Genomic DNA, 22,799 nt, shown 5'->3' with positions numbered 1-22,799 from the left:
TGATTTTTCAACGCCGATACTGATTGGAGGACCAAAAAAAGCTGATACCGATTAATCGGACAATTTTTATTTATTTATTTGTAATAAGGACAATTACAACAATACTGAATGACACTTATTTTAACTTAATATGATACATCAATAAAATCAATTTAGCCTCAAACAAATCATGAAACATGTTCAATTTGGTTTAAATAATGCAAAAACAAAGTAAAAGTGCAATATGTGCCATGTAAAAAAGCTAACGTTTAAGTTCCTTGCTCAAAACACGAGAACTTATGAAAGCTTGTGGTTCACTTATTCACAGGTAAGAAGTTTTAGGTTGCAGTTATTATAGGAATTATAGGACTATTTCCCTCTATACCGTTTGTATTTCATTAACCTTTGACTATTGGATGTTCTTATAGGCAGTATTGCCAGTGTAACAGTATAGCTTCCGTCCCTCTTCTTGCCCCTACCTGGGCTCGAACCAGGAACACATCGACAACAGCCACCCTCCAAGCATCGTTACCCATCACTCCACAAAAGCCGCTGCCCTTACAGAGCAAGGGAAACAACTACTTCAAGGTCTCAGAGCGAGCGGCGTCACAGATTGAAACGCTATTAGCACGCCCCCCGCTAACTAGCTAGCCATTTCACATTGGTTACACCAGCCTAATATCGAGAGTTGATAGGCTTGAAGCACAGCGAAGAGCTGCTGGCAAACGCACAAAAGTGCTGTTTGAATAAATGCTTACGAGCCTGCTGCTGCCTACCATCACTCAGTCAAACTGCTCTATCAAATATCAAATCATAGACTTAATTATAACATAACACACAGAAATACGAGCCTTAGGTCATTAACATGGTCAAATCCGGAAAGTTTATTCTTTCAGTGAAATACGGAACCGTTCCGTATTTTATCTAACGGGTGGCATCCCTAAGTCAAAATCTTCCTGTTATCCTGTTTTATTGCACAACCTTCAATGTTATGTCAATTACATACATTTCTGGCAAATTAGTTTCGCAACAAGCCAGGCGGCCCAAACTGTTGCATTTACCCTGACTCCGCATGCAATGAACACAAGAGAAGTGACACAATTTCCATAGTTTAATATTGCCTGCTAACCTGGATTTCTTTTAACTTAATATGCAGGTTTAAAGAAATATACTTCTGTGTATTGATTTAAAGAAAGGCATTGATGTTTATGGTTAGGTACAGTCGTGCAACAATTGTGCTTTTTTCGCAAATGTGCTTTTGTTAAATCATCCCCCGTTTGACGAAGTTGGCTGTCTTTGTTAGGAAGAAAGTCTTCACACAGTTCGCAATGAGCCAGACGGCCCAAACTGCTGCATATCCCCTGACTCTGTTGCACAGAATGCATGAGAAGTGACACAATTTCCATAGTTAAAATAAATTAATGTTATCAGGCAATATTAACTAAATATGCAGGTTTAAAATATATACTTGTGTATTGATTTTAAGAAAGGCGTTGATGTTTATGGTTAGGTACACGTTGGTGCAACGACGGTGCTTTTTTCGCGAATGCGCTTTTGGCGAAGTAGACTATGATTCAATGATAAATTAACAGGCACCGCATCGATTATATGCAACGCAGGAAAAGCTAGATAACTACACATGGTTGATGATATTAGTGATTATTGTGAGCGTACCAAGTAATTAGGCGTCACTCTAAAGCGGGAAGGTGGAATAAACGAGTCAGGAGTAGGTTTTTCTGATTGAACATGGTTCTCTATTGAGGGTATTTTGTCAACAAAAACATTATCAATGAAAAATCTTCCAAGGAAAAAAACACACATCTTCTTCTCCAGATGAAACAAGAACACAATAGGATAATCTTTAAACTACAACAAACATAAATCACGGGTTTGTCACCGTCTTCGTGGTTCTTTCAGCACAGCTTCTCTCTCTCGGTGGCCATCTTCCAGAGATAGTTTCCCCCCTCTCTGCTGGTTCCATTCTCTCTTTTATAGGGGAAGGAGAGTATCTCATTAGTACCGTCAGCTGTGCTTAATTGACTCTGGTTACCTTGTCTCCCATGCTTTGTTGGGCTACTATCCATGAGCCCAGCCTGCCCTCTAGTGGTCCTTCCACATTATGTTAAGATTGATTGTTTTCTATAAAGATACGTTTAATGCTAGCTAGCACCTTACCTTGGCTCCTTGCTGCACTCGCATAACAGGTAGTCAGCCTGCCATGCAGTCTCCTCGTTGAGTGCAATGTAATCGTCCATGATCGGTGTCCAAAAATTCAGATTACCGATTGTTATGAAAACTTCGGCCCTAATTAACTTCTTATCCGGTGAAATTGAAGAGCGCGAAATTCAAACCAGAATTATAAATATTTAACTTTCATGAAATCACAAGTGTAATTCATCAAAATAAAGCTTAACTTCTTATTAATCCAGCTGTTGTCAGATTTCAAAAAGGCTTTACGGCGAAAGCACACCATGCGATTATCTGAGGACAACGCCCCACATACAAAACCATGAAAACATTCAGGCAGGTGCGACACTAAAGTCAGAAATAGCTATATAAAAAAATGCCTTACCTTTGATGATCTTCTTCTGTTGGAACTCCAAAAGGTCCCAGATACATCACAAATTGTCCTTTTGTTCGATAATGTCCTTCTTTATATACATAAAAACTCAGTTTAGCTGGCGCGCTTCAGTCAATAATCCACCCAGTTTCCCCCAATCAAAATGCATACAAAATGAGTCCCAAACGTTACTAATAAACTTTTCCAAACAAGTCAAACAACGTTTATAATCAAACCTTAGGTAACCTAATACGTAAATAAACTATACAATTTAAGACAGAGAATCGTTATTGTCTTTACCAGAGAAAAATACCAAAGAACACGCTCTCATCCACGCGCTTGGAAACACTACAGCCAAAATGGGAGCGACACAAAAAAACTACAATTTCTGGCTAATTTTTCCAACAACCAGCCTGAAAATCTTTCTAAAGACTTGACATCTAGTGGAAGCCCTACGAACTGCAGTCTGGGAGGACTTCGCCTTATAATAAAAGTGAATAGGCTGAATTGTTTTTTTGGGGGGGCAGGATGGTTTGTCCTCGGGGTTTTGCCTGCCATTTCATTGCGTGGTAAGGTCACTTGAGTTCACTGAACTCTATACCGGGGCTGGACTCTTTTAGGCCCGAGTCACGGGACTTTTCTTGAGGAACCAGAGCTCGTTGTTACATTATTGTGTGTGTGTGATCATTTATGTTGGTAATAAAAACCCATGCAAAATAAGTTGTTTTGAAGTTATTTCCAATGTTTTAAGGGTTTATGAAAAGTGAATATCCAGACTGACTTTTACATGAGTCGTTGGTGTGGACTTGACAGACCAGAAGGGACTCATTCCCTCCCAAACCAAAAGGAGAAATCAATATTTTCTCTGGTAGGCACAACCTACCTAGCACCCCTACAAACAATAACCACAAGACAAAACTGCTACAATACATACAGCATGCATACAATACATACAGCATGCATACAATACATACAGCATGCATACAATACTTACAGCATGCATACACAGTACAGCATGCATACACAGTACAGCATGCATACACAGTACAGCATGCATACACAGTACAGCATGCATGCACAGTACAGCATGCATGCACAGTACAGCATGCATGCACAGTACAGCATGCATGCACAGTACAGCATGCATGCATGCACAGTACAGCATGCATGCATGCACAGTACAGCATGCATGCATGCACAGTACAGCATGCATACAACGCTGTTGCACCATTTGCCACAAATGAACCTTACAGAGATGGTTCACTCGAAAATCAGTTTGTCAGTACTTTTTTTGCCTATTGCAAATTAGTACCAATCTCTTGATATATGCATGCTCCTGATTCATGCAGTAGGATACACACACCAGAGGGTGAGGGATATATGCATGCTCCTGATTCATGCAGTAGGATACACACACCAGAGGGTGAGGGATATATGCATGCTCCTGATTCATGCAGTAGGATACACACACCAGAGGGTGAGGGATATATGCATGCTCCTGATTCATGCAGTAGGATACACACACCAGAGGGTGAGGGATATATGCATGCTCCTGATTCATGCAGTAGGATACACACACCAGAGGGTGAGGGATATATGCATGCTCCTGATTCATGCAGTAGGATACACACACCAGAGGGTGAGGGATATATGCATGCTCCTGATTCATGCAGTAGGATACACACACCAGAGGGTGAGGGATATATGCATGCTCCTGATTCATGCAGTAGGATACACACACCAGAGGGTGAGGGATATATGCATGCTCCTGATTCATGCAGTAGGATACACACACCAGAGGGTGAGGGATATGGACTTGGATGGGTGGTTGTGAGTTCCACAGTGTTGTTTGTGACCGTTTCACTGAGTTGGCAGGTTAAAGGTTAACTCTGGTCCCATTTTTAGACTTGATTAATATTTGATTAAACCAGTGGCTTTCAACTCCCTCCCAAAGTCCCTGGCACATCCAAGCTCCCGGGCAGTACCAGAGAAGAGGAACAGTCAATGCCAGCCTCTCTGTCACCTCTCTACCCTGCCGCACTGAATGTTATCAGTTAGAGGAGGGTTACTGACTAAATGTGTTTTAGGAACTCAGTCGGGATCTCAACTTACTGTTGAGAGTTAGAATAGTAGAATACACAAGGTGCAATTTAGAAATATGGTTGTGCCTCCTGAGTGGCACAAGGCATCGCAGTGCTAGCTGTGCCACTGGAGATCCTGGTTCGAGTCCAGGCTCTGTCGCAGCCGGCCGAGACCCGGGGGAGACCTATGGGGTGGCGCACAATTTGGCCCAGCGTCATCTGGGTTAGAGGAGGGTTTGGCCGGCAGGGATGTGCTTATCCCATCTCATGTGGCGCCTGGGCACAATGCACGCTAACACGGTCGCCAGGTGTACGGTGTTTCCGCCGACACATTGGTGCGGCTGGCTTCGGGATAAGCAGGCATTGTGTCAAGAAGCAGTTCGGCTTGGTTGGGTTGTGTTTCGGAGGAAGCACAGCTCTCGACCTTCGCCTGTCCCGAGTCCGTATGGGAGTGGCTGCGATGAGACAAGACTGTAACTACCAATTGGATATCACAAAAAAAAGGAAATATGGTTGTGCATCAGCAGTTTCTCTTGTTATGTCAGTCACTCAATCAGCCATGTCAGCTAACATCTTTTAGATCGTTACATTTAACATTTACATTTAAGTCATTTAGCAGACGCTCCTATCCCGAGCGACTTACAAATTGGTGCATTCACCTTATGACATCCAGTGGAACAGTCACTTTACAATAGTGCATTTAAATCTTAAAGGGGGGGGTGAGAAGGATTACTTATCCTATCCTAGGTATTCCTTAAAGAGGTGGGGTTTCAGGTGTCTCCGGAAGGTGGTGATTGACTCCGCTGTCCTGGCGTCGTGAGGGAGTTTGTTCCACCATTGGGGGGCCAGAGCAGCGAACAGTTTTGACTAGGCTGAGCGGGAACTGTACTTCCTCAGTGGTAGGGAGGCGAGCAGGCCAGAGGTGGATGAACGCAGTGCCCTTGTTTGGGTGTAGGGCCTGATCAGAGCCTGGAGGTACTGAGGTGCCGTTCCCCTCACAGCTCCGTAGGCAAGCACCATGGTCTTGTAGCGGATGCGAGCTTCAACTGGAAGCCAGTGGAGAGAGCGGAGGAGCGGGGTGATGTGAGAGAACTTGGGAAGGTTGAACACCAGACGGGCTGCGGCGTTCTGGATGAGTTGTAGGGGTTTAATGGCACAGGCAGGGAGCCCAGCCAACAGCGAGTTGCAGTAATCCAGACGGGAGATGACAAGTGCCTGGATTAGGACCTGCGCCGCTTCCTGTGTGAGGCAGGGTCGTACTCTGCGGATGTTGTAGAGCATGAACCTACAGGAACGGGCCACCGCCTTGATGTTAGTTGAGAATGACAGGGTGTTGTCCAGGATCACGCCAAGGTTCTTAGCGCTCTGGGAGGAGGACACAATGGAGTTGTCAACCGTGATGCCGAGATCATGGAACGGGCAGTCCTTCCCCGGGAGGAAGAGCAGCTCCGTCTTGCCGAGGTTCAGCTTGAGGTGGTGATCCGTCATCCACACTGATATGTCTGCCAGACATGCAGAGATGCGATTCGCCACCTGGTCATCAGAAGGGGGAAAGGAGAAGATTAATTGTGTGTCGTCTGCATAGCAATGATAGGAGAGACCATGTGAGGTTATGACAGAGCCAAGTGACTTGGTGTATAGCGAGAATGGGAGAGGGCCTAGAACAGAGCCCTGGGGGACACCAGTGGTGAGAGCGCGTGGTGAGGAGACAGATTCTCGCCACGCCACCTGGTAGGAGCGACCTGTCAGGTAGGACGCAATCCAAGCGTGGGCCGCGCCGGAGATGCCCAACTCGGAGAGGGTGGAGAGGAGGATCTGATGGTTCACAGTATCGAAGGCAGCTGATAAGTCTAGAAGGATGAGAGCAGAGGAGAGAGAGTTAGCTTTAGCAGTGCGGAGCGCCTCCGTAATACAGAGAAGAGCAGTCGCAGTTGAATGACTAGTCTTGAAACCTGACTGATTTGGATCAAGAAGATCATTCAGAGAGAGATAGCGGGAGAGCTGGCCAAGGACGGCACGTTCAAGAGTTTTGGAGAGAAAAGAAAGAAGGGATACTGGTCTGTAGTTGTTGACATCGGAGGGATCGAGTGTAGGTTTTTTCAGAAGGGGTGCAACTCTCGCTCTCTTGAAGACGGAAGGGACGTAGCCAGCGGTCAGGGATGAGTTTATGAGCGAGGTGAGGTAAGGGAGAAGGTCTCCGGAAATGGTCTGGAGAAGAGAGGAGGGGATAGGGTCAAGCGGGCATGTTGTTGGGCGGCCGGCCGTCACAAGACGCGAGATTTCATCTGGAGAGAGAGGGGAGAAAGAGGTCAGAGCACAGGGTAGGGCAGTGTGAGCAGAACCAGCGGTGTCGTTTGACTTAGCAAACGAGGATCGGATGTCGTCGACCTTTTCAAAATGGTTGACGAAGTCATCTGCGGAGAGGGAGGAGGGGGAGGAGGATTCAGGAGGGAGGAGAAGGTGGCGAAGAGCTTCCTAGGGTTAGAGGCAGATGCTTGGAATTTAGAGTGGTAGAAAGTGGCTTTAGCAGCAGAGACAGAGGATGAAAATGTAGAAAGGAGGGAGTGAAAGGATGCCAGGTCCGCAGGGAAGCGAGTTTTCCTCCATTTCCGCTCGGCTGCCCGGAGCCCTGTTCTGTGAGCTCGCAATGAGTCGTCGAGCCACGGAGCGGGAGGGGAGGACTGAGCCGGCCTGGAGGATAGGGGACATAGAGAGTCAAAGGATGCAGAAAGGGAGGAGAGGAGGGTTGAGGAGGCAGAATCAGGAGATGGGTTGGAGAAGGTTTGAGCAGAGGGAAGAGATGATAGGATGGAAGAGGAGAGAGTAGCGGGGGAGAGAGAGCGAAGGTTGGGACGGCGCGATACCATCCGAGTAGGGGCAGTGTGGGAGGTGTTGGATGAGAGCGAGAGGGAAAAGGATACAAGGTAGTGATCGGAGACTTGGAGGGGAGTTGCAATGAGGTTAGTGGAAGAACAGCATCTAGTAAAGATGAGGTCGAGCGTATTGCCTGCCTTGTGAGTAGGGGGGAAGGTGAGAGGGTGAGGTCAAAAGAGGAGAGGAGTGGAAAGAAGGAGGCAGAGAGGAATGAGTCAAAGGTAGACGTGGGGAGGTTAAAGTCGCCCAGAACTGTGAGAGGTGAGCCGTCCTCAGGAAAGGAGCTTATCAAGGCATCAAGCTCATTGAAGAACTCTCCGAGGGAACCTGGAGGGCGATAAATGATAAGGATGTTAAGCTTGAAAGGGCTGGTAACTGTGACAGCATGGAATTCAAAGGAGGCGATAGACAGATGGGTAAGGGGAGAAAGAGAGAATGACCACTTGGGAGAGATGAGGATCCCGGTGCCACCACCCCGCTGACCAGAAGCTCTCGGGGTGTGCGAGAACACGTGGGCGGACGAAGAGAGAGCAGTAGGAGTAGCAGTGTTGTCTGTGGTGATCCATGTTTCCGTCAGTGATAAGTTAGTCTAATGGCCAGCTATCTAAACTTGTAGTAATCATGGTCGAATTACCAACCAGGGGGGGCCCATTGATTTTGATAGTCTCTCTCACTCAGGTTTGCAATTTTTAACATGGCAAAATGTGTAGAATTGCATGAAATTAACTAATACTTCAGTTTTTTTCTCTCATTGTCAAGTGGGGACGCTACATTTTTGTGCTTAATGCCCCCAGAAGGCTAGGTCCGGCTCTTAATGCAGGTGTGGGTATGCAGACCTGCGAGGCACTGCGGCCCCTCATGAGTGGAGATTGTTTTGTGGCCCACACCCCCAGCAAAGTTGCCCATCCCTGTTAGATAGAGGTGCTTTTCTTTCTCGTCCGTCTATCTTTCTGGTCCGACTGAAAGGGAAACCTAGCCAGTCCAGTGACGCGAGCCTTCCAGACGAGCTAAATACCAACACTGAACCATGCATGAGAGTAATTCACATACCGCCCCAACAGATCCTCAGATGACGCAACCTCTATTGCACTCCACACTGCTCTTTCCCACCTGGACAAAAGGAACACCTATGTGAGAATAATGTTCATTGACTACAGCTCAGCGTAGTCACCACACCATAGTGCCCTCAAAGCTCCTCACTAAACAAAGAACCCTCGGACTAAACACCTCCCTTTGCAACTGGATCCTGGACTTCCGGACTTCCTGACGGGCCCCAGGTGGTGAGGGTAGGCAACAACAAGTCTGCTAGACAACAATATGTCTGCCACTGTGACTCTCAAAATGTGGGACATGGGTGCGTGCTTGGTCCCCTCCTGTACTCTATGTTCACCCGCCTCTGCGTAGCGTACGACTCCAACACCATTGTTAAGTTTGCAGATGACACGACGGTGGTGGACCTGATCACAGCCTACAGGGGAGATCGTCAGACACCTGTCAGTGCTGATCGTGGACTGCAGGAAACGATGGGGCTGTAGTAGAGACGGTCGAGAGCTTTAAGTTCCTCTGTGTCCACATCACACATCAGGATCTATCATGGTCCACACACACCAACAGAGTTGTGAAGAGGGCAAGACGACGCCTCTCCTCCTGTGGGCCCTGAGATCCTCAAAGTTCTCCAGCTGCACTGTGGTGGAAATGTAATATTCATTACATACTATACTGTTTAATTAGACACACTATGCTGTTTTTACTTAGCGCAATTCCTGCCGATCGTAAACACAGGTGGCCACATACTGCTGTCGCATCCAAGCAGCTCATACATCTGTACACTCAGATTCATACAAGACAAGCCTGTATCAGCAAAAATACTAACATATAACAATGGATGATTTTATGTGGGAAGTGCAGGGAAGAACAGAAATGGTGGATATCAGCTATTTTGGGCTACACCGACGAGCTCTTTTCCCAGGGCCTGTTTCTGCACATTTGCTAACTCTTACAAAGATACAAGGATATAGTTTCTATAAGAGGTGAAAGACCGCTCTGTTCATTAAGCTTTTCAACTCTGACTATTCTTAGTGATGGTCGATTGCTTCATTTTTGCTAATCTTATAATAAAATGTGTTGTTTGAAAGAATCTGCAGTCTCTTTTCCTATAGAATTTCTCTGTCAGCACCATTGTGAGCTTCTTGATTGGCTGCATCACCGCTTGGTATGGCAATTGCTTTTCATCCGACTGCAAGGTGCTACAGAGGGTAGTGAGTACGGCCCAGTACATCACTGGGGCCGAACTCCATGCCATCTAGGGCCTATATACCAGGCAGTGTCAGGGGAAGGCCCTAAAAATGATCAGACTCCAGCCACCCAGGTCATGGACTGTTCTCTCTGCTACTGTACCGAAGCTTAGTTAGTCTGTGTAGCTATTGGTGAACTATCTGCATTTACCCTCTTTTACCACTATTTTGACCCATCACATACACTGCTGTTACTGTTTATCTATTGTGTTGTCTAGTCACTTTACCCCCTACCTATATGTACATATCTACCTCAATTACCTCATACCTATATGTACATATCTACCTCAATTACCTCATACCTATATGTACATATCTACCTCAATTACCCCCTACCTATATGTCCATATCTACCTCAATTACCTCATACCTATATGTCCATATCTACCTCAATTACCTCATACCTATATGTACATATCTACCTCAATTACCTCATACCTATATGTACATATCTACCTCATACCTATATGTCCATATCTACCTCAATTACCTCATACCCCTGCACATTGACTCAGTACTGGTACCCCGTGTGTATATAGCCAAGTTATTACCTCATACCCCTGCACATTGACTCAGTATTGGTGCCCCGTGTGTATATAGCCAAGTTATTACCTCATATCCCTGCGTGTATATAGCCAAGTTATTACCTCATACCCCTGCGTGTATATAGCCAAGTTATTACCTCATACCCCTGCGTGTATATAGCCAAGTTATTGTTACTCATTGTGGATGTATTCCTTGTTATACATTTTTCTATTTGTTTTCTTTTGTCTCTATTGTTGGGAAGGGTCCACCTGTTATTAACCAAGCATGTGACAAACAAAATAATTTGATTTGTCTCCAGATCTTCCTGTGTGTGTGTGTGTGTGTGTGTGTGTGTGTGTGTGTGTGTGTGTGTGTGTGTGTGTGTGTGTGTGTGTGTGTGTGTGTGTGTGTGTGTGTGTGTGTGTGTGTCTGTCCCCAGATGTTCCTGTGTGTGTGTGTGTGTATCCATGTGTGTCCCCAGTGTGTGTGTGTGTGTGAATGCTGTATCCATGTCTGTCCCCAGATCTTCCTGTGTGTTTATGCTGTATCCATGTCTGTCCCCAGATCTTCCTGTGTGTGTGTGTTTATGCTGTATCCATGTCTGTCCCCAGATCTTCCTGTATATGTGTGTGTGTGTTAATGCTGTATCCATGTCTGTCCCCAGATCTTCCTGTGTGTGTGTGTGTGTGTGTTCATGCTGTATCCATGTCTGTCCCCAGATCTTCCTGTATATGTGTTTGTGTGTGTTCATGCTGTATCCATGTCTGTCTCCAGATCTTCCTGTACGACTGTACGGAGGTGTCTCCGTTCTCCCTGCTGTTCTTTGGAGGTGACGTCACCATACAGATGGATCAGGACCAGGAGACCATCGCCGTGGACGACTGGATCGTGTTCCAGTCCCCCGCACGCATCGCTCACCTCGTTAAGGTACAGGAACACACACACACACACAATCGCTGTGGACAACTGGATCGTTTTCCAGTCCCCCGCACGCATCGCTCACCTCGTTAAGGTACAGGAACACACACACACACACACACACACACACACACACACACACACACACACACACACACACACCATCGCTGTGGACAACTGGATTGTTTTCTAGTCCCCCGCACGCATCGCTCACCTTGTCAAGGTACATGAACACACACAATCGCTGTGGACAACTGGATCGTTTTCTAGTCCCCCGCACGCATCGCTCACCTCGTCAAGGTACATGAACACACACAATCGCTGTGGACAACTGGATCATGTTCCAGTCCCCCGCACGCATCGCTCACCTCGTCAAGGTACATGAACACACACAATCGCTGTGGACAACTGGATCATGTTCCAGTCCCCCGCACGCATCGCTCACCTCGTCAAGGTACATGAACACACACAATCGCTGTGGACAACTGGATCATGTTCCAGTCCCCCGCACGCATCGCTCACCTCGTCAAGGTACAGGAACACACACACACACACCTGACCGTTTTCCGTATCTGCCTCTCTCTGTAGAATCTGAAGAAGGAGCTGGACTCTCTATTGGAAGAGAAGATCCGAAGCCCCGCCCCTGTGGACTGGAGCAACCGCCAATCCAAAGACTGTGCCGTCATCACAGCCATCATAGACCTCATCACCACCCAGGAGAGGCCCAACGTTAACGCGAGGAACACTGAGCCTAGAGGACGCCGCCAGTATCACAACAACGATGATGGTGACGAGTACGAGAACTGCTGCATCTCTTCTCAACCCAGAGAAAAGCTCAGGCCATAGAGATGGGAAGAGGTCTCCACTTTGTATCTGTGCCATAATGGCGCTGCCCATGCTATCTCCGTTTGAGTGTCAAGCTAATGTTGGTGATTTACCGCCACTTGCAGAGCTGGAGTCTTAAACTAGATATTGTGTTATTTTGGCGATGAAGCTTAACGCCATTTACCAACTAGGCAAACCAATTTGAAGACCTGGTCTGGTCATTGGCTGATCATTCCCATAGGAATCCCCCACCCAGTTGACTACTTTTAAATGGTGGAAAACCCTCAATGTCCATGCTAAATTGTTTCCAAGTAGAGGTCTCTATACATCTCAATGTCTTAGGCACATTTTCTATTGGATATGAGTCCAGTCAGGATGGTGTGTGAAGAAAGAGTCCCCGAACACCAACTATTTGAATTTAATTCTATAATAAGCCTACTGGAAAAGGCTGAGCATGTATTTTTGCATTTGTTAAAAACAATTATGTGAAACTAAGTTGTATGGAATGCTGTTTTGTTGATATTGCTTGACATTCTCATGTTGTCAAATGGCCCATTTGAATGGTTAACTTGCCATTGTTTATTTTTTCAGTTTTTGTTCAAATATTTGAATCTTCTCCCTAAAGCTGAATCAATAAAGCTGACCTTATTGCAGTGTGACGTTAGTCTTTTCTAGTGAGGTGTGAAGTGGGAGAGATTAAGGCCTGGATTGGCATTATGGCGTGCTTGATATTTAAAGGTCATTTCTAACTGAGCCGCCATCTGCAGCATTTACCTTGAATGCCATCTCTTTACGAACGTGGAAATAGAGGCGATCGGATTTCAAGTTAAAAGATACGTTAGTAGTAGCTGTAATACATATTCCTGAATTGGGTCCTTGTTAAAATGTAACAGCCGTGATAGATGTTTCTTAGTTGTATAACGCAATGTACCATTTCTTTAACCAGGCAAGTCATTTAAGAACAAATTCTTATTTTCAATGACGGCCTACCAGGGGAACAGGGGGTTAACTGCCTTGTTCAGGGGTAGAATGACAATATTTTTTATCTTGTCAGCCTGGGGATTCGATCTGGCAACCTTTACGGGACTAGTCCACTTTAACCGCTAGGCTACCTGCCTCCTCTAACCGCTAGGCTACCTGCCTCCTCTAACCGCTAGGCTACCTGCCTCCTCTAACCGCTAGGCTACCTGCCTCCTCTAACCGCTAGGCTACCTGCCTCCTCTAACCGCTAGGCTACCTGCATCCTCTAACCGCTAGGCTAGCTGCATCCTCTAACCGCTAGGCTACCTGCCTCCTCTGGTACCTAAACCACATGAAATCCTACATTAAATGGATTCTCTGGTAATTTTGTATCCTTTTATCCAGTAGTCCTGAAAGTTGCCCCACGTGCCAAAAGTGGTCCCCGAAAATGGATAATTACATGTGCACCGTGTGATTCTTGCTCACATGGCGAGGGGCTGAATCTCATTGGCTGGAACTCAAATCGCTAGGGGGCTGGCCCACGTGGGGGGAAATGGCACATCTTCCAGAAAAGTCTTTCAAACTAGGGATTTTGTGGCTGAGGTAAAACGGTAATTCTGCTCATAGATGATGCATGTGTGAACTACACATTGACACATCCAGCCCAAAAGCGGGAGATTTAAAAAATACTAGTCGCCAAAGTACCGGAGCATGTCTTTAATAGAATCTATTTGTGTTATATTTATGTATCCATCGGTCTAATCTCTTAACAGGAGGTGCAGTTACAGCAGGAGTAAAGGTTGACTTCACTGAATGTTACCAATTAAAACCAAACCTATTCTCTCTCTCGGACTGGTCCTGAGTCATAACCGGTGTCTGTTCCCCAGTCCCCAGTCATAACAGAGGTCTGTTCCCCAGTCCCCAGACATCAGAGGTCTGTTCCCCAGTCCCCAGTCATAACAGAGGTCTGTTCCCCAGTCCCCAGTCATAACAGAGGTCTGTTCCCCAGTCCCCAGACATCAGAGGTCTGTTCCCCAGCCATAACAGAGGTCTGTTCCCCAGTCATAACAGAGGTCTGTTCCCCAGTCATAACAGAGGTCTGTTCCCCAGTCATAACAGAGGTCTGTTCCCCAGTCATAACAGAGGTCTGTTCCCCAGTCATAACAGAGGTCTGTTCCCCAGTCATAACAGAGGTCTGTTCCCCAGTCATAACAGAGGTCTGTTCCCCAGTCATAACAGAGGTCTGTTCCCCAGTCATAACAGAGGTCTGTTCCCCAGTCATAACAGAGGTCTGTTCCCCAGTCATGACAGAGGTCTGTTCCCCAGTCATGACAGAGGTCTGTTCCCCAGTCATGACAGAGGTCTGTTCCCCAGTCATGACAGAGGTCTGTTCCCCAGTCATGACAGAGGTCTGTTCCCCAGTCATAACAGAGGTCTGTTCCCCAGTCATAACAGAGGTCTGTTCCCCGGTCCCCAGCCATAACAGAGGTCTGTTCCCCGGTCCCCAGACATAAGAGGTCTGTTCCCCAGTAATAACAGAGGTCTGTTCCCCAGTCCCCAGACATAACTGTCCCCAGTAATAACAGAGGTCTGTTCCCCAGTCCCCAGTAATAACAGAGGTCTGTTCCCCAGTCCCCAGTCATAACAGAGGTCTGTTCCCCAGCCATAACAGAGGTCTGTTCCCCAGTTATAACAGAGGTCTGTTCCCCAGCCATAACAGAGGTCTGTTCCCCAGTCATAACAGAGGTCTGTTCCCCAGTAATAACAGAGGTCTGTTCCCCAGTCCCCAGTCATAACAGAGGTCTGTTCCCCAGCCATAACAGAGGTCTGTTCCCCAGTCATGACAGGTCTGTTCCCCAGTAATAACAGAGGTCTGTTCCCCAGTCCCCAGTAATAACAGAGGTCTGTTCCCCAGTCATAACAGAGGTCTGTTCCCCAGTCCCCAGTAATAACAGAGGTCTGTTCCCCAGTCCCCAGTAATAACAGAGGTCTGTTCCCCAGTCCCCAGTAATAACAGAGGTCTGTTCCCCAGTCCCCAGTCATAACAGAGGTCTGTTCCCCAGCCATAACAGAGGTCTGTTCCCCAGCCATAACAGAGGTCTGTTCCCCAGCCATAACAGAGGTCTGTTCCCCAGCCATAACAGAGGTCTGTTCCCCAGTCATAAGAGGTCTGTTCCCCAGCCATAACAGAGGTCTGTTCCCCAGCCATAACAGAGGTCTGTTCCCCAGCCATAACAGAGGTCTGTTCCCCAGCCATAACAGAGGTCTGTTCCCCAGCCATAACAGAGGTCTGTTCCCCAGCCATAACAGAGGTCTGTTCCCCAGCCATAACAGAGGTCTGTTCCCCAGCCATAACAGAGGTCTGTTCCCCAGTCATAACAGAGGTCTGTTCCCCAGTCATAACAGAGGTCTGTTCCCCAGTCATAACAGAGGTCTGTTCCCCAGTCATAACAGAGGTCTGTTCCCCAGCCATAACAGAGGTCTGTTCCCCAGTCATAACAGAGGTCTGTTCCCCAGCCATAACAGAGGTCTGTTCCCCAGCCATAACAGAGGTCTGTTCCCCAGCCATAACAGAGGTCTGTTTCCCAGTCATAACAGAGGTCTGTTCCCCAGCCATAACAGAGGTCTGTTCCCCAGTCCCCAGTAATAACAGAGGTCTGTTCCCCAGTCATAACAGAGGTCTGTTCCCCAGTCATAACAGAGGTCTGTTCCCCAGTCATAACAGAGGTCTGTTCCCCAGTCCCCAGCCATAACAGAGGTCTGTTCCCCAGCCATAACAGAGGTCTGTTCCCCAGCCATAACAGAGGTCTGTTCCCCAGTCATAACAGAGGTCTGTTCCCCAGTCATAACAGAGGTCTGTTCCCCAGCCATAACAGAGGTCTGTTCCCCAGTCCCCAGTAATAACAGAGGTCTGTTCCCCAGTCATAACAGAGGTCTGTTCCCCAGTCATAACAGAGGTCTGTTCCCCAGTCATAACAGAGGTCTGTTCCCCAGCCATAACAGAGGTCTGTTCCCCAGCCATAACAGAGGTCTGTTCCCCAGTCCCCAGTAATAACAGAGGTCTGTTCCCCAGTCATAACAGAGGTCTGTTCCCCAGTCATAACAGAGGTCTGTTCCCCAGACATAAGAGGTCTGTTCCCCAGTAATAACAGAGGTCTGTTCCCCAGTCCCCAGACATAACTGTCCCCAGTAATAACAGAGGTCTGTTCCCCAGTCCCCAGTAATAACAGAGGTCTGTTCCCCAGTCCCCAGTCATAACAGAGGTCTGTTCCCCAGCCATAACAGAGGTCTGTTCCCCAGTTATAACAGAGGTCTGTTTCCCAGCCATAACAGAGGTCTGTTTCCCAGCCATAACAGAGGTCTGTTCCCCAGTCATAACAGAGGTCTGTTTCCCAGCCATAACAGAGGTCTGTTCCCCAGCCATAACAGAGGTCTGTTCCCCAGCCATAACAGAGGTCTGTTCCCCAGCCATAACAGAGGTCTGTTTCCCAGCCATAACAGAGGTCTGTTCCCCAGCCATAACAGAGGTCTGTTCCCCAGTCATAACAGAGGTCTGTTCCCCAGTCATAACAGAGGTCTGTTCCCCAGTCATAACAGAGGTCTGTTCCCAGTCATAACAGAGGTCTGTTCCCCAGTCATAACAGAGGTCTGTTCCCCAGTCATAACAGAGGTCTGTTCCCCAGTCATAACAGAGGTCTGTTCCCCAGTCATAACAGAGGTCTGTTCCCCAGTCATAACAGAGGTCTGTTCCCCAGTCCCCAGTAATAACAGAGGTCTGTTCCCAGTCCCCAGTAATAACAGAGGTCTGTTCCCCAGTCCCCAGTAATAACAGAGGTCTGTTCCCCAGTCCCCAGTCATAACAGAGGTCTGTTCCCCAGCCATAACAGAGGTCTGTTCCCCAGCCATAACAGAGGTCTGTTCCCCAGTCATAACAGAGGTCTGTTCCCCAGTCATAACAGAGGTCTGTTCCCCAGCCATAACAGAGGTCTGTTCCCCAGTCATAACAGAGGTCTGTTCCCCAGTCATAACAGAGGTCTGTTCCCCAGTCATAACAGAGGTCTGTTCCCCAGTCCCCAGCCATAACAGAGGTCTGTTCCCCAGCAATAACAGAGGTCTGTTCCCCAGACATAGAGGTCTGTTCCCCAGACATATAGGTCTGTTCCCCAGACATAGAGGTCTGTTCCCCAGACATAGAGGTCTGTTCCCCAGTCATAACAGAGGTCTGTTCCCCAGTCATAAGAGGTCTGTTCCCCAGTCCCCAGTCATAAGAGGTCTGGTCCCCAGTCATAAGAGGTCTGTTCCCCAGTCCCCAGTCATAACAGAGGTCTGTTCCCCAGTCATAACAGAGGTCTGTTCCCCAGTCATAACAGAGGTCTGTTCCCCAGTCCCCAGCCATAACAGAGGTCTGTTCCCCAGACATAAGAGGTCTGTTCCCCAGTAATAACAGAGGTCTGTTCCCCAGTCCCCAGACATAACTGTCCCCAGTAATAACAGAGGTCTGTTCCCCAGTCCCCAGTAATAACAGAGGTCTGTTCCCCAGTCCCCAGTCATAACAGAGGTCTGTTCCCCAGCCATAACAGAGGTCTGTTCCCCAGTTATAACAGAGGTCTGTTTCCCAGCCATAACAGAGGTCTGTTTCCCAGCCATAACAGAGGTCTGTTCCCCAGTCATAACAGAGGTCTGTTTCCCAGCCATAACAGAGGTCTGTTCCCCAGCCATAACAGAGGTCTGTTCCCCAGCCATAACAGAGGTCTGTTCCCCAGCCATAACAGAGGTCTGTTTCCCAGCCATAACAGAGGTCTGTTCCCCAGCCATAACAGAGGTCTGTTCCCCAGTCATAACAGAGGTCTGTTCCCCAGTCATAACAGAGGTCTGTTCCCCAGTCATAACAGAGGTCTGTTCCCCAGTCATAACAGAGGTCTGTTCCCCAGTCATAACAGAGGTCTGTTCCCCAGTCATAACAGAGGTCTGTTCCCCAGTCATAACAGAGGTCTGTTCCCCAGTCCCCAGTAATAACAGAGGTCTGTTCCCCAGTCCCCAGTAATAACAGAGGTCTGTTCCCCAGTCCCCAGTAATAACAGAGGTCTGTTCCCCAGTCCCCAGTCATAACAGAGGTCTGTTCCCCAGCCATAACAGAGGTCTGTTCCCCAGCCATAACAGAGGTCTGTTCCCCAGTCATAACAGAGGTCTGTTCCCCAGTCATAACAGAGGTCTGTTCCCCAGCCATAACAGAGGTCTGTTCCCCAGTCATAACAGAGGTCTGTTCCCCAGTCATAACAGAGGTCTGTTCCCCAGTCATAACAGAGGTCTGTTCCCCAGTCCCCAGCCATAACAGAGGTCTGTTCCCCAGCAATAACAGAGGTCTGTTCCCCAGACATAGAGGTCTGTTCCCCAGACATATAGGTCTGTTCCCCAGACATAGAGGTCTGTTCCCCAGACATAGAGGTCTGTTCCCCAGTCATAACAGAGGTCTGTTCCCCAGTCATAAGAGGTCTGTTCCCCAGTCCCCAGTCATAAGAGGTCTGGTCCCCAGTCATAAGAGGTCTGTTCCCCAGTCCCCAGTCATAAGAGGTCTGTTCCCCAGTCCCCAGTCATAACAGAGGTCTGTTCCCCAGCCATAACAGAGGTCTGTTCCCCAGCCATAACAGAGGTCTGTTCCCCAGCCATAACAGAGGTCTGTTCCCCAGCCATAACAGAGGTCTGTTCCCCAGCCATAACAGAGGTCTGTTCCCCAGCCATAACAGAGGTCTGTTCCCCAGCCATAACAGAGGTCTGTTCCCCAGTCATGACAGAGGTCTGTTCCCCAGTCATGACAGAGGTCTGTTCCCCAGTCATGACAGAGGTCTGTTCCCCAGCCATAACAGAGGTCTGTTCCCCAGTCATAACAGAGGTCTGTTCCCCAGTCATAACAGAGGTCTGTTGTCCAGTCATAACAGAGGTCTGTTGTCCAGTCATAACAGAGGTCTGTTGTCCAGTCATAACAGAGGTCTGTTGTCCAGTCATAACAGAGGTCTGTTGTCCAGTCATAACAGAGGTCTGTTGTCCAGTCATAACAGAGGTCTGTTGTCCAGTCATAACAGAGGTCTGTTGTCCAGTCATAACAGAGGTCTGTTGTCCAGTCATAACAGAGGTCTGTTGTCCAGCCATAACAGAGGTCTGTTCCCCAGTCATAACAGAGGTCTGTTCCCCAGTAATAACAGAGGTCTGTTCCCCAGTCCCCAGTCATAACAGAGGTCTGTTCCCCAGCCATAACAGAGGTCTGTTCCCCAGTCATGACAGGTCTGTTCCCCAGTAATAACAGAGGTCTGTTCCCCAGTCCCCAGTCATAACAGAGGTCTGTTCCCCAGCCATAACAGAGGTCTGTTTCCCAGCCATAACAGAGGTCTGTTCCCCAGTCATAACAGAGGTCTGTTCCCCAGTCATAACAGAGGTCTGTTCCCCAGTCATAACAGAGGTCTGTTCCCCAGTCATAACAGAGGTCTGTTCCTCAGTCATAACAGAGGTCTGTTCCCCAGTCATAACAGAGGTCTGTTCCCCAGTCCCCAGTAATAACAGAGGTCTGTTCCCCAGTCCCCAGTAATAACAGAGGTCTGTTCCCCAGTCCCCAGTAATAACAGAGGTCTGTTCCCCAGTCCCCAGTAATAACAGAGGTCTGTTCCCCAGTCCCCAGTAATAACAGAGGTCTGTTCCCCAGTCCCCAGTCATAACAGAGGTCTGTTCCCCAGCCATAACAGAGGTCTGTTCCCCAGCCATAACAGAGGTCTGTTCCCCAGTCATAACAGAGGTCTGTTCCCCAGTCATAACAGAGGTCTGTTCCCCAGTCATAACAGAGGTCTGTTCCCCAGCCATAACAGAGGTCTGTTCCCCAGTCATAACAGAGGTCTGTTCCCCAGTCATAACAGAGGTCTGTTCCCCAGTCATAACAGAGGTCTGTTCCCCAGTCCCCAGCCATAACAGAGGTCTGTTCCCCAGCAATAACAGAGGTCTGTTCCCCAGCAATAACAGAGGTCTGTTCCCCAGACATAGAGGTCTGTTCCCCAGACATAGAGGTCTGTTCCCCAGACATAGAGGTCTGTTCCCCAGACATAGAGGTCTGTTCCCCAGACATAGAGGTCTGTTCCCCAGACATAGAGGTCTGTTCCCCAGACATAGAGTTCTGTTCCCCAGTCATAACAGAGGTCTGTTCCCCAGTCATAAGAGGTCTGTTCCCCAGTCCCCAGTCATAAGAGGTCTGTTCCCCAGTCCCCAGTCATAACAGAGGTCTGTTCCCCAGCCATAACAGAGGTCTGTTCCCCAGCCATAACAGAGGTCTGTTCCCCAGCCATAACAGAGGTCTGTTCCCCAGCCATAACAGAGGTCTGTTCCCCAGCCATAACAGAGGTCTGTTCCCCAGCCATAACAGAGGTCTGTTCCCCAGCCATAACAGAGGTCTGTTCCCCAGCCATAACAGAGGTCTGTTCCCCAGTCATGACAGAGGTCTGTTCCCCAGTCATGACAGAGGTCTGTTCCCCAGTCATGACAGAGGTCTGTTCCCCAGTCATGACAGAGGTCTGTTCCCCAGCCATAACAGAGGTCTGTTGTCCAGTCATAACAGAGGTCTGTTGTCCAGTCATAACAGAGGTCTGTTGTCCAGTCATAACAGAGGTCTGTTGTCCAGTCATAACAGAGGTCTGTTGTCCAGTCATAACAGAGGTCTGTTGTCCAGTCATAACAGAGGTCTGTTGTCCAGTCATAACAGAGGTCTGTTGTCCAGTCATAACAGAGGTCTGTTGTCCAGTCATAACAGAGGTCTGTTGTCCAGTCATAACAGAGGTCTGTTGTCCAGTCATAACAGAGGTCTGTTGTCCAGTCATAACAGAGGTCTGTTGTCCAGTCATAACAGAGGTCTGTTCCCCAGACATAACAGAGGTCTGTTCCCCGTTCCCCTAAATTCACTGAGCCATTAAAAAATTAATCAGCTTTCTGAAAGAAAACAGATTGCAAATACAACAAATACAACATAGCACTTTTATTAACAAGAGTTAGATAAAATATCTAAATGACATCATCTGCTATATAAATCTATAGCTGTGGATTACATACGTTTAAAACAGAAGTTATTAGTTACATATTTACATGGGTTAAATGTGTGTCATCACAGTTTATCCCTGAGTGCAAATGAAACTTTTTTTTTTCTGGGTCAGACCAGATGTAGAGTAGTGGTCTGGGTCAGACCAGATGTAGAGTAGTGGTCTGGGTCAGACCAGATGTAGAGTAGTGGTCTGGGTCAGACCAGATGTAGAGTAGTGGTCTGGGTCAGACCAGATGTAGAGTAGTGGTCTGGGTCAGACCAGATGTAGAGTAGTGGTCTGGGTCAGACCAGATGTAGAGTAGTGGTCTGGGTCAGACCAGATGTAGAGTAGTGGTCTGGGTCAGACCAGATGTAGAGTAGTGGTCTGGGTCAGACCAGATGTAGAGTAGTGGTCTGGGTCAGACCAGATGTAGAGTAGTGGTCTGGGTCAGACCAGATGTAGAGTAGTGGTCTGGGTCAGACCAGATGTAGAGTAGTGGTCTGGTTTGATGAACGGTGTTGCAACAGGAAGCTGATCAGGCCATTCTTTGTTTCCCTTAGCAATGTAAGACAACATTACACACTTAAACAGATGAATCACGTCCAGACGATCATGTTGAAACCTTGGCTTTTTCCAGTTTTAGAACAGAGAGCGTCGCACCGGTTCATTTTCTCTCCTGTCGCTCGTCACAGAAATCATAAGGAGGGTATTTGTTTTTAAAACTTCCAGCTCTGGGCCTTCTAAAAGCCACCCCAGGGCATCATCACACCCAGAGGCAGGACTGACGGAGGTTTGTGGGACGGAAAGGTCTCCGTTTATGTAAGGTGACATTAAGATGGAGATATAAAGTGCCCGATTACAGATGGACTTCCAGGCCCTAGGCAGTGTGTAACGCTGAACAAATTGCATATGTAACCATGGTTCAAGCCTCAGCAGAGTGCAAGGTGAAGCTATGCCCATACTGCTAATACCTGGTCAATAGTTAAGGTATCTAAAATGGATAGGGAATCGGGGTTAGGAGGTGTTGGGAATCGGGGTTAGCGCATGAATGTGGGAGTTTCTTTTGTACTTTGTAGGCCATCATAACATTCAGCCTCACTCTACTGTAACCTTCTAACCAGAGGGAAGTCAGGAAACTGGACTGGTCATTCTGCCATTTTGGCTCCTTACATTCAGCCTCACTCTACTGTAACCTTCTAACCAGAGGGAAGTCAGGAAACTGGACCGGTCATTCTGCCATTTTGGCTCCTTACATTCAGCCTCACTCTACTGTAACCTTCTAACCAGAGGGAAGTCAGGAAACTGGACCGGTCATTCTGCCATTTTGGCTCCTTACATTCAGCCTTACTCTACTGTAACCTTCTAACCAGAGGGAAGTCAGGAAACTGGACCGGTCATTCTGCCATTTTGGCTCCTACTGGCCACACAGGGAAGTCTAGAAATGATCCGTTTATTTGGCCATTTTGGACCGTCGTCACATTCAGTTACATTACAAAAGGCCTCCTAGCCACACACAGACAAGTCTAACGTAAAGTGTAATTTGTGTGTCTACAATGAGCCTCTTCCCCAACAGTCTCATCACACACTATAACCTGACCACAGAGCAGAAGTGAAACTGACCTGTCCCATCACAACAACCTGTGACTTTAAAAAGCATGACAGAAAATATACTAATATAAATCCTAGTTATGTAGTACAGAAAGTAAGCTTCATTCCTGGGGAGTCTTTCAGA

General features: G+C 47.7%; 2 protein-coding genes across 3 annotated transcripts in view; one reads left to right on the top strand and one right to left on the bottom strand.

The window, feature by feature from the left end:
- The window catches only part of dhx36 (DEAH (Asp-Glu-Ala-His) box polypeptide 36), a 56,511-nt gene extending 43,802 nt beyond the window's left edge, over positions 1 to 12,709 (top strand). Inside the window, exons 25-26 of the mRNA XM_046296310.1 lie at positions 11,088 to 11,240; positions 11,820 to 12,709. Coding sequence (XP_046152266.1) covers positions 11,088 to 11,240; positions 11,820 to 12,077 — 411 coding nt within the window. The 3' untranslated portion in view covers positions 12,078 to 12,709. The remainder of the gene's footprint in view (positions 1 to 11,087; positions 11,241 to 11,819) is intronic.
- An 8,735-nt stretch (positions 12,710 to 21,444) lies between these two features.
- The window catches only part of LOC123992499 (rho guanine nucleotide exchange factor 26-like), an 88,358-nt gene continuing 87,003 nt past the window's right edge, over positions 21,445 to 22,799 (bottom strand). For both annotated transcript variants that reach the window (XM_046293688.1, XM_046293687.1), the window contains one exon: positions 21,445 to 22,799. This exon is cut by the window's right edge and continues 728 nt beyond it. The gene's annotated coding sequence lies outside the window, so the exon portion shown is untranslated.

Source organism: Oncorhynchus gorbuscha, linkage group LG13, assembly GCF_021184085.1.
Source record: "Oncorhynchus gorbuscha isolate QuinsamMale2020 ecotype Even-year linkage group LG13, OgorEven_v1.0, whole genome shotgun sequence".
Taxonomy (NCBI): Eukaryota; Metazoa; Chordata; class Actinopteri; order Salmoniformes; family Salmonidae; genus Oncorhynchus; species Oncorhynchus gorbuscha.
Note: the sequence above shows the minus strand (reverse complement) of the source record. Positions and strands in the feature narration are given on the sequence as shown.